This window comes from Sinocyclocheilus rhinocerous, unplaced genomic scaffold (genome assembly GCF_001515625.1).
Source record: "Sinocyclocheilus rhinocerous isolate Xijiao unplaced genomic scaffold, SAMN03320098_v1.1 scaffold3818, whole genome shotgun sequence".
Taxonomy (NCBI): domain Eukaryota; kingdom Metazoa; phylum Chordata; class Actinopteri; order Cypriniformes; family Cyprinidae; genus Sinocyclocheilus; species Sinocyclocheilus rhinocerous.
Window position 1 is genome coordinate 218,106 of NW_015629524.1, and position 12,762 is coordinate 230,867.

At 35.2% G+C, this 12,762-nt stretch overlaps 1 protein-coding gene across 2 annotated transcripts in view; it reads right to left on the reverse strand.

Annotated features, from left to right (window-relative positions):
* LOC107739153 (kin of IRRE-like protein 3) overlaps positions 1-12,762 on the reverse strand; it is a 234,943-nt gene that overhangs the window by 20,997 nt on the left and 201,184 nt on the right. For both annotated transcript variants that reach the window (XM_016551164.1, XM_016551165.1), the window contains exons 7-9: positions 2,550-2,698; positions 2,051-2,178; positions 1,231-1,357 (exon numbers count right to left, since the gene is read on the reverse strand). In XM_016551164.1, coding sequence (XP_016406650.1) covers positions 1,231-1,357; positions 2,051-2,178; positions 2,550-2,698 — 404 coding nt within the window. The remainder of the gene's footprint in view (positions 1-1,230; positions 1,358-2,050; positions 2,179-2,549; positions 2,699-12,762) is intronic.

Consider the following 12,762-nt stretch of genomic DNA (forward strand, 5'->3'; position numbering starts at 1 on the left):
TGTGTAGGTGTATGTTGTATGTTAGACCAGTTTAAGTGTTTATGTAGTTAATAAAGTCTTATTTGTATCATACTTGACGTTGTTCATTGTTTGCTCATAACTGGAGTCACTTAATCATGCAGATTTATGCTACAAGCTCTTTGTAGAATTGTACAGTAAGAAAGTTATTTCCCTTAACCAGGAAATTAACGTTCTTAGAATTGACAGACAGTTGACCCTGAGAGGTCAAGTAAATATCTACAGCGGATCTAAATATTTATAATTAATTATAACTAGTTATGATTAATTATTCATATTTCCCCATGAGCTGATTCGCTACACATATATATATATATATATATATATTTACAGATGGTAAAACCATCGCAGAGCCTTCGGCAATGGGCTTAAAGGGGTTAATACTGAGATACATGATGGTACAGTGTTGGATCTTTTCATAAACCTCCGTAAATATTTCTAATACCAGAAAAACAAACAACAAGACTGTATTTATTTGGGATTCCAGGCAATCCTGAACTCTCTAGGAGTCAAAAATGAATGCAAAGCAGAGGTACCCTTTACTGTCCTCATAAAGAACAGAATGCACTTGATGAAAGTAGATGTCAACTGTAATGTCTGTAATTCCCGAGTTCTCTGTAGGACTTGAATGAATGTCTGACTTTGCATATTAATACTATCAGTCATAACAGTTCTTTATTGATTTTCTTTCAATTCCCAGCACCAAACTGCATTAGTGAATCTAAACATGCAGTGGAATCATTCAATGCAAACACACTTGTCACTTTGGCTGAACTTCTCCTATTTTCCACTCACGTCAAAGCCGTGGCCCATGGCGAATAGCTTCGGAGAGAAAGGAGCTTTTAAAAGACGTGTTGGATTTTGCGAATGAAAGCTGCCGTGTGGCTAATGCATGCCGCCTGAATATCAAGCGGCTGTAATGAAGTCATTTATCTGAGAGTAGCCAGTCTCCCGCTATTCTCCTGTGTTCATTAGCCTGTCACAGCCTAAGAAACAGCTCCTCATGCAATTCTTACTGAATATAATCAGCATCAGCCCAGAGAAACAGCAGATCGGAGAGTAAACATCAAACTTCTGTCTTAGAGTCAACATGAATGCCAAAATAGGTCTAATTCTGTCACCTGAATTTCCAATTACTTGCACCTTTTGTATTTACATATGTTCCAAACGGGGACATTTGTACCCAACAAACACACTTCTTTAGCCACATACCATTCACGGTGAGAGAGACTTCCTTCTCAGCCGCTCCAACACGAGGCACCACCGCACGGCACACGTACTTCCCAGCATCCTCTTGCCTGACAGATTTCAGTGTCAGGATGTTTTCATTGCTTAGAACCTGTAGCCAAAGGTCAAAGATCAAAAAATTTAAAAGGAGTGCAAAGGCAGCTGGTCTGAGTCAAAATGAATCAGGACTCATGGATGGGCAGCTAAGCTTGGAAAAGGGCCTTCTTCTTAATTATTAAAATCCAATTTGGGTCAGATGAGGAGGAACGTGTGAACATGTAAGATGGTAGGTGAAAGTCAACCGGGGGAGAAATGAGACCCGTTGGTTTCACTGGGGCACAGTTTCCCTCATTTCTGTGCCAGAAAACGGACATACCCCAAACTGAGCCACTATCCATCTGCGAGTAATAGAATTGCAGGGAGTCTGAAAAACCCTCATGTTTGCCATTGGGGCACAGAACTAAATGTAAATACTATGTGCCATCCTGTCCTTGAAATAAGAATGTCTTTTTAGAAAACTTCTGATTCTGTTCCTGAACTGTTCAGAAATAGAACGCAATGTATTAATAGATCAAAGGTTTTATACAAAGAATAGCATGTTGAAGTTTTAAATGAATGGATGAAAAGACCAAATCGAATGAAATAGATTTTTTTTTCATGTTTGCTTGATCTCTTCTTTACAAAGACAATATGTCTGAATATCAACGTACTATTAATGTAGCTGTTTTGAAAAATGGAATGGTTGGTGTAAGAGATCTATGTGTTTACTAAAAGCAATGTCCAATAACAATGTCTAGCAACTTACCACCCCAGAGCCCCTTTTCATCCATACAATAGTTAAAGAGGGGTTTCCGGTCCAGGCACAGTTAAACACAGCATCGGATCCTAGGTCAACCTGTAAAGACTGGGGCTCTGCAGCCATCCGAGGTCCAACTGGAGAAAATAAACCAGGTTATAAGATCTATTCAGAGAGGTCATATTTTAAACCTAGTGCTTGTAAGCTTGTTTTAATATGAGACTGATGGCAGCTGAGGATTATAAGTCTCTCTCCTAATATTTGTGGAGATACCTTCAACAATTCTGAACCAGAGGTATCCAATCCTGCTCACGGTGGGTCATATTCTTGGAGAGCTTTGCTCCAACTATATTTTAACACACCTGAACCAGCTAATCAAGGTCTTTAGAACTGCCAGAAGTGTGCAGGTGTTTTGAAGCAGGCTGTAGCCCTGCAGGAACATGGTCCCTCATGAAGGTTTGGACAACTCAGATATATAAAAAAAAAAAAAAAAACTGAAATAACTCACAGTAGACATCCACGTTCCGACTGATGTTGGTGCTCCCAAGTGGGTTGGTGACCTCACAGGAAACTGGCTCTGTGAAGAACGAATGATCCACTATGACCTCATAAGTGTCTCCAGACACTTCCTTTATCATGCTTCCTCCTTTGGCCCACCTATAAAGAGTAGATATATATGATATAGAGTTATGAAGCCCACTCTAAGCAGACAAAGAAGGTGAGTATTAACTGCAGCCAATACAATAGTTAAAGAGGGGTTTCCGGTCCAGACACAGTTAAACACAGCATTACCAAACAACTATTAGCACTAAACAAAAGTTAGTGACAAACCACAAAAAAGCTAGTGAACTTAATGGTTTCCTATAGTATTGACAAAACATATTGCAGGATGTTATAATTCCTGTACACTCAAAAGCATGCAATAATTGTACCTTTAGGGGTACAACAGGTACAAATGGACATTTTTACCTTATTTACCTCTAAAAGGTTTATACTAGTACCTTATTATAGCAACGTGTCCCCCTTAAGGTACTAATATACACCTTTTAGGTGCAGATAAGGTACAAAGTTGTCCTTTTAAGGGTACTGCCCCACTGACAAGCTGTTATAGCTAAAGGTACATTTTTTGCACATTTTTGACAGGAAGTAAATGGTAAGTGCTCTTTGATGAACATCCTTATTCAAGAGTGTCCAATCCTGCTCCTGTAGGCCCACTATCCTGCAGAGTTTAGCTCCAGTCCTAAATATGCCTGAACCAGGCAATCAAGGTCTCAGGATGACTAAAAACTTCTAGGTAAGTGTTTTGGGACAGCTCGAAGCTAAAAACTGCAGGAAAGTGGTCCTCCAGGAGCAAATGTTCTTGTTGGTCCTAGAACAAACTTTATGTTAACTAGTCAGATTTAATAGTTAATATTAAAGTTATAGATGGGATTAGTGCAACATTCTTGTCAATTTATAATTTCCCCCCTAATTGTATATGTAGTTTATGGTTAAGGGTGAACCAGGTTAGGATTATATTCAAGGACCAGTAAAAGCGGTTTATATTTGAATACGTCCTACTTTGGTAAAATCATTTTGATTTGAGTCATGACATCAAACTTCCCTGTCTTAACTTCCCTTAGACTTCATTTATAATTTCGAAGCCTTGCTATCAGTCTGAGATCAAGTTTTCACATCGAGCGGGTCACAGTGGTACTCTCTAAGATAATGTGATACATATCTTTAAGCTCATTTGTAAAAGTGGTCTCAGATCCACAAGTCGAGAAATACATTAACTCTTTTAAGTCTAACTTTTTCAGCAATGGAACAGAAAGCCATCATTATGAGTCCCTGCCTGACGTACGCTATCACAGGAAAGTGGAACCCAATTTGGAAGTTACCATGGCGATAGGAGCCTGGTGTCTAATCCATCTGCTTCTATCATAGTCATCAATGAGGCATGATAGCTGCCTGCCTGTAGGTGGTTAGAGACCGAAAGAAAGAAAGACAGCCATCTTCAATGGGAGCCAGTTTCACCGGTGCCACTTTGTTTGAGGAAATTACAACACTGTTATATGACAAATCAGTGAAGTGAGATATGTCTGCTTGCTTCAGCATGTTTCTTGCCTGGGTACCAAGTTAACAACACTGAATGGAGCCAGACTGGTAAAAACATATCCTGAATTGACAAACAGGCACCAGTCCCTCTCCACATGGCCTAATGACACAAACCCCATACAGTATACTGTACCAAAGACATCAGATGTTAATAAATTCACAGCACTTCCCACAAGGAACCATTCATTTCTGTAAGACAAAGGCATCTTCCGACAATACTTTTTTTTCCCCATACTGACAAAGTAATGCATCTTTAAGTCACTTGCTACTTTGTAGTTCTCTGTTGGCGTCTATGACGGGACACATTTGTACAAGCCAAAGCCAATGGTGGATGGGTGTCACAACCTGATACTAGGGATAATATTTCAATAAACGAATATATTCAATGCCAGTTAACTCCTTGCTGTAAAGAAGCATTGCTTTACAAAGCCAGCAGCCGGCACTGATAGAGAGCTGCCAAAACTTCACTATTCACTATTCACCTGCTCTGTGGGAATGAGTACACAATTCATTAACTCTGCAACTAACTCATACCATCTGCGGGCCCCGATAGAGTGTCATTTAAATGATAACAGTCTCCCTCTTGACTAAATTAAAATAAGGAGGGACAGCAGTTGTAATTGGCCTAGCTAGTGTGCTTGAGAAGCACTGTTTCATGGAGCTAACATAAGCAGCTTAGAACACAGTCTGCTAAATCTGCGCAGGCACACCTGTGCTTCCAAAAATATTTAAATCTGAGCATGTCGCCTCCGTCCTCGACATAATTGCTCTGAGGGAAGTGAATAGGCGACGCTGTGAAACTTTATATTTATGGGCAATTACAGCAGCAGTCGCCTGCTATACGTCTACAGGAGTTTTTCTTTCTCGTGGTAACATAAATTACACATAGAGCTTTTTGAAGCAGCTGCTTTGTAATCAGATCAGAAGATTGACTACGCCATAATTTCATTCAGCATTAAATAGCCTGTTTATTACAAGAGCCTAGAAGGATGATTATCTTGTTCTTTTAAGTAACTAGCTTATATTTGTGCGTTAGCTATGCACGTCTTTCATTATAAACTTGTATTCATACGTTTTTGTGTTATGATCAATCTCAGCTGTGGTCCCTTGTGACAAGCAGCACATCTTTCCTATTAATTTAAATCCCATTTTCTCGAGTCAATACATGGGAAAGTAACTACTATGACACACAATATTTATTGCGCTCCACCCTTACAAGCCTCTTAAATCTTCCTCAGGCTTTACCAGAGATTTGCCACTCTAATGCATTTTACATTCAAGCTTGTGTGTGGAATGTTTTTAACTGGCTGTCATGTTAGTTAACGATTCATTTCCCATGAATGAATGAATTAATAAAACAATATGACAAGCAGCACATCTTTCCTATTAATTTAAATCCCATTTTCTCGAGTCAATACATGGGAAAGTAACTATGACACACAATATTTATTGCGCTCCACCCTTACAAGCCTCTTAAATCTTCCTCAGGCTTTACCAGAGATTTGCCACTCTAATGCATTTTACATTCAAGCTTGTGTGTGGAATGTTTTTAACTGGCTGTCATGTTAGTTGACGATTCATTTCCCATGAATGAATGAATTAATAAAACAATAAATCAATCTAATCTAATTATATATTTGAAACATGCCATGCTTCAAGTAACATTTTCATGTTTTTTGTGAATCTCAGGCTATGCACTTTGCTGAAGCACAGATGATAAAAAATATAAAAAATGCAGACAATAAAATATTAGCAAAATAAAAGGCTACTTAAGTGAACTTAAGGAGAAAACACTTTCATGTTTTCTTAACACAATTAAGTACACTTTTAAAAGGCTCACTTTGTAATAATGTCAAATTAAACGTTTTATTTTAAAGTACAAAGTAAATCATTACATGTGACCCTGGACCACAAATCCAGTCTTAAGTCGCTGTTTCCAGATTTTCAAATAGTTGTATCTCGGCCAAATATTGCCCTATCCTAACAGACCACACATCAATGGAAAGCTTATTTATTCAGCTTTTCAGTTTATGTATAAATCTCAATTTCGAAAAAAATTTACACTTAAGGTTTTGTGGTCCAGGGTCACATATTTTAATGATCTTCATGCTTTAACACTTATTTTGATGTGTTGACTAACCTACTATAAAGCACATGTAAAGTACTTGATTATAATTTTTACTGTAGTGTGTTATTTGAGTTAAAGTCAAATAACACTTTTGTTAAAGTCAGTGTAATTGCGATGTACTAAATTAAACACTTTAACCATATTTCAAGTACAGTAAAAGTATGTAATTACATAAGATATACTTAAATCCTACTTGAATGGTTCAAAAACTCACTCCTAACTAATTGCATTTCACATACATTTTAACTGTAATACATTTTAATTTAATTGTAAATGACATGCAATTAAGTGTTCTGAAAACAGCACATTCAGTTTGCCAAAGTATATTCTTTTAAAGTATATTATTTATTTAAAGAGTGCTCTATTAAATGTATTCTAAAGTGTACTTTTTTGTAAAATGGCTAGGCCCAGTGTAACTTCTACAGCTAGTTTTTAATAATGTGTATTCAAAGATTAATCCCTCTTCCACAATAATGTAATGCCTTTGAATAACTTCTGAGCTTTTTCTGAAAGTACTAATATATGCAATTTATTGTGATTAAATTCACAACAAACAGTGTAGTTAATTCAATCATTTTTATCAACTGAGATCTCTACTTATAATTCCAACTAGTATTCTGACAGCACAAAACTATGGCAATACAGAGCAAAGCTGGACTGCGTGTTGGTTTTAAGCCCATGGGGTGGCAGACTGGGAGGTTTGGCCGGCAGGAAAGGCCCAAATGGTGGGTTAGCTTTGCCAGAGCTGAAGGATTCAGCGCTGCACATCCAAAGAGCCAAAACATCCGTGAGCACAGTGGCTCCGTTGGGCTTCAGCCAGGGCCTTCTAAACAGAACAAACATGACCCCCCCCAGTGGAAACCTGGCAGACTATCTGTGTTAACTTTTGTAAACTTTTGGATTGCTTTATTATTCTGCAGTAGAAGGGTACAGTAGTTTTTTGCTCCTTTTTTTATTCCCCCAATAAAAATAACAACAACAACAACAAAACAAGATTGTTTTGTTTGGTAGGAGAGGCAAACCCTGGAAAGAATACTTTAAAAATAAGTACTTTAAAGGAATATACTTAAGTCTGAACTGAATGTGACCTTCCATGACACGTATTTGCATTATATTTGCAATTAAATGAAATTGTATTATAGTTTACATTTCTATTAAATTCTTAAATAGTTAATTAGTTAATAGTGCTAAATGCAATTTAACAGTGCTTAATTTAGATTAAAGAGTTAAAGATTTAAATTAGGAGCCAAAACCTACTTTTATGTATTTTAATCAATACTTGTGTTGTCTTTAAAATATACCAACCTTACTGACAGTCATTTATGATTAACTAAAATATAATTTAATGTCATTTCTATTAAAACTTAGATGTCCTGTATTTAAAAAAATATATATGTACTGTAATTAAATGTGTAATGATGAAATTGTAATTTAGTATATTTAAAATAACTTAATTTTAAATGTAATATCAAATAACACACTACAGTTCAAATGAATAATAATCAAGTACATGTGCTTCAGTATGTTAGTCAACATATCAAAATAAGTGTAATTCTATAAAGCGTCAAAGGAGTCTATGAAAGTGTCTCTTTAAGTCACTTAAGTGGTCTTTTATTTATAACTTTTTTTTTCACAAGTGTACGACAGTCGTCTGTGGTCAGCAGTAATAAAGACTGGATTTTGGTAGATTTATTATTTCAGCTTTCGCACTGGGACAAATGACATTTCAATATTCTTCTGGATTTCATGGGACAATGTGCTGGAGATGATGAGGCTGTCTTCTCCATCCTTCTCTCCCGGTCTGGGATCATGCCACACACACTTTCTAGGTTACAATAAAGCTGCTGTTCACTCCATTATGATAGCATCATGAGATGGACTCATATTGGCCAATCCAGCAGCCAGCAGGACAGATGCCCGGAGTTTAATTTTCTGTTTTGAGATATCGGCTACATCTGTTGCTGTTGGTCAGTTTTCCATGTGCTGTTCCCTGGTTGATGAATCATGTCTGGCTGCTTCTCAGAGACGATGGGGAACATGGTCATGGAAAACAAACAACGGAAGTGCCCGTATCTGTGTGTGCACATCATACGGTTGATGAGCGAAGCGAGCAGCCCACCATGAAAACCTCTTCATCAGATGTGTCAAAGACATCACTGCAGAGACACACAACATGGCTGAACTATTCCCAAAACAGCCACAACTAACAAGCACAACGCCTCAAGCATAATTGTTATTGTGATAATTGGAGAGCAAATCTGGTTGTTTGTTAGATGAATCAAAATACTATACTTTTTTTTTTTTTTTTTTTTTTTTTTAATAATTTTTCCGAACCTCTCAAAATAGTTTTAATATTTGTCAAACATATTGCAGACCAGGAATAGTAAAATAAAATATATATAAAAAAACTAAAACAAAAAAAAACATCTACCAAATCAAAATCTACAAAACACACACCTACGTACAGTATACATATATATATATATATATATATATATATATATATATATTAAAAATGTGGATATATATATATATATATATATATATATTAAAAATGTTGATTTAAAAAATAGTGATAATAATACAGTGTAAATAAATTAAATCAATTATAAATACAACTATACTGTAAACCAGACGGTAATGATCTGCTAAAGAGTAGTCTCAGTGTCCATGATTGATTGATTGATTGATTGATTGATTGATTGAGTGAGTTTGTCAAACATATTGCAGAACAGGGGTAGTAAAATCTTAAAGAAAAATATCTACTGTATCTAAATAAAGACTTTGTAAAAGAAAATACTTTCTAAAAAAAATTAATTTAATTACAAATACATCAATAAATAAATAAATTAAATCAATAAAACGAATAAAAAATAAAATGTAAAATATTGTGTTATTACATATAAAGATGTTGATTAAAATAATAAAGCAATAAAAATAATGTAATTTAAATGAATTAAATTATGCATAAATAATAATACATAAACAAACATAATAAAATAATTGAAATTTAAAAGTAAAAAAAAATGTGATTATTAAATAAGAAAAGTGTTTATTTAAAAATTGTTTATTTAAAAAAACAATAATAGCAATAAAACATTAATATTACAAAAATAAGAGAAAGTAACGATATGTACACCATTGTATATCACCACATGGTTTTAGTATATAGAAGCACCATATTACCCTAGCACATTCACTCTTAAGACACTATTTTGGGAGCAATTGAAGTCCACATCTTTCCTGACTCCCATTTCATAAAATGAACCCGACCGGTAATGATCCGTCTCAATGCACATGAATCTGGGTACTTACCACTCCTCAACACATCACATTATGCCGACACCACAATAATAGCATTTCTACTTTTTTCGTCCCTTAATCAATGGGCGACAAAATTACCCCATGTTAATGTCAGGGACATTTCAATGCAGCATGGTCCATGAATTCACTCTAGAAGGCTATCATTAATTCAAACTCTAGCGTTGATATTTTTATTGCTCTCCCATGGAGAAAGTCAAGGAAAGTGTCAATCAAGACATTTATTAAATTCACAAGTGAGATCCCACTAAATTCCCTCAGATCAATGGCAGCAGTTGCAACAGGGCCTGTAGACAAGGAAAAGAAAGAGGAACTCAGTGCACTGTCCTGAGACGGAGAGCATTTAGGAATTAATTTTCTTTCTAATAATATTTCACAAAATCTGACTGCTAATAGTCTAATGTAGCGAATTCATGGGTCGTTAACGTGTTATGCTCTTGATGGAGTGAGAGAAAACACTGAAGCTTCGGGCAAAAACATGCAACTTCATTCATCGTTCTGCTCACATACTAACTATTTGCAAATGCTACACATATGAATATGTACATGCACTGTCAGTGATGTTTCAGCATCCAATTCACTAAATTAATTGCGCAAATTCTGTAAAATATATGTCATGTTAAAAAATAAAAATAAAAAATCTGTTCTAAACACAATTTGCACAATGTAGCTTCCTCCCTCCTGTACTGGCCAGTTTTAATTGCAAATATATTTAACTACATGAGATATAAGTATATTTTAGCTTATCATAAATGCTTGTTAGTACATTAATCAGTAACTTTAACCATATTTCAAAAACAATAAAAGTTATTATGAAATTACATATAAATATATACTCTAGTCCTATAGTTAAGCAGTGTTGGGGAGTAACTAGTTACATGTAACGGAATTACGTAATTTAATTACAAAATAAAAGTAATTGTAATCAGTTACAGTTACTAAGAAAAAATGTGTAATTAAATTACAGTTACACGCAAAAACGTCTGTGCTGTGGCGTCCAAATTTTCATTCCTCACATGTAGCCTATTTAATTAATAAAACGTTCTAAAGGTTGAAGTGGACTCCAACTCGTTAACGTTAAGTGGGTCAAAAGCACTCAACTAATTCAACTAATAGCATTTAATGTTTATTTTAACTGTAATACATTTTCATTAAACTGTAAATAGCATGTAATTAAGTGTCTTGAAAACATTACATCCAGTTTGCACATATATTATTTTCACAATCAGAAGCAATCTTGGAGTGAGAGAAAACACTGATGCTCAGACTCGCTCCAGGCAAAATCACACAACTTCATCGCTAAGCACAGCATACGCACTCTAAATATGTGCAAATACTGCACACATGAAGGATATTTGTCATGCACTGTCATGTTTCACCACCCATTTCACTAAATTAATTTCACTAAATTCACTAAAATTAAAAATTAAAACAAAGTTTATTGAAGTATCTTTTACAAGACAATAGTATTTTTATAATATAAAAATAACTTTTTATCTCACAATTTGGATTTCCCCCCCACCCCAGGATACCTCACAACGGTACGACGGCGTTTTAGTGCCACGTTAAAAAATAAAAACAATTAAGATTACGAGATTAAAGTCGAAATATTACGAGAATAAAGTTGGAACACTACGAGAATAAAGTCGAAATATTTCGAGAATAAAGTCAAAATACTAAGAGAATAAAGTCGAAATATTTCGAGAATAAAGTCGAAATACTACGAGAATAAAGTCGAAATGTTTAGAGAATAAAGTCGAAATACTACAAGAATAAAGTCGAAACATTACGAGAATAAAGTCGAAACACTACGAGAATAAAGTCGAAATATTTTGAGAATGAAGTCAAAATACTAAGAGAATAAAGTCGAAATATTTTGAGAATAAAGTCTAAATGTTTCGAGAATAAAGTTGAAATACTACAAGAATAAAGTCGAAATATTATGAGAATAAAGTCTAAATGTTTTGAGAATTTAAATCGCAGAAATTAAAGTTATAATATTTTGAGTATAGCCTATTTCGCATGCAAATTGCCTGGGTTGAGAGCACCGGGAGAAGTTGCCAGGCCACCGGAATTTGAATATTGTTGCGTCCGAGCAGCCGCATTATCTTACTGGGATGAGGAAGAGTCAATTTTAAGGACTCGCGGAACAGCTTAATATCAAGAATATGATATTTATTAACAGACTGAACAGGAACAATTTTTTATCTTAACATCAGCTTATACACCCAATCGACATTCCTTTGGGGGGCGCTGTAGCTCTCTTATTTAACCATGATTGGACATAATATTTAACGTCTTCCATTCATTATTTGTAGCACACCAGCCACCCAGTAATCGCATTAATTTTGTGCTTTGTTGCTTTTAATAACACAGCTCAGCTTTCTAATTCTGTCAGTTTTATCACGAAATACAAATTATAAATGTGTTTTTCCTTTTTATTTCAAGTTCATCAGCTTATACACCCAATCGACATTCCTTTGGGGGGCGCTGTAGCTCTCTTATTTAACCTTTTATTATTTAAATTATTTATAATTTATTTTATTTTTAATACACTACAAATAAATGTGGGATTATTAGCAGAAATCATACCATGTGTCATACTTGTGGGGACAGTGTGCTTGGAAATAATATTTCATGTATTCCATTGCATTCATTATTTGCAGTGCGCCAGCCACCCAATAGCTATAAGATTTGTGCTTTTGGTAGCCTACTTTTAAATAACACAGCTCAGCTTTCTAATTCTGTCAGTTTTATCACGAAATACAAATTACAAATGTGTTTTCCTCTTTATTTCAAGTTTATAGCAAGATATAAAAGTGAATGAACATCAGAAGGCATGAAAAACAGTAGGCCTATAGCTTCATTTATAATGAAAATAATGTCTCATTAGGCTATTGTAATCGGAAAGACTCACATGCCGCTTAAACTGAAAAAGAGATATGTCACGCCACATTAAAGAGCGTGAAAAAAACACATTATTGTAATATATTGTTTGTATTTCGCTATAAAACTGACGGATTTTGAAAGCTGAGACTTTGGAATATCTCCCGGTGCTCCCAATGCGGGCCATTTGCATGTGCAAAAGGCTAGAATATAGTCTCATAATAGTATAACTTTGTGACGAGTGGGGGCGGGGCCGAGAGCCGTGGGAACGGAGCGAGGCCGGTGGAGT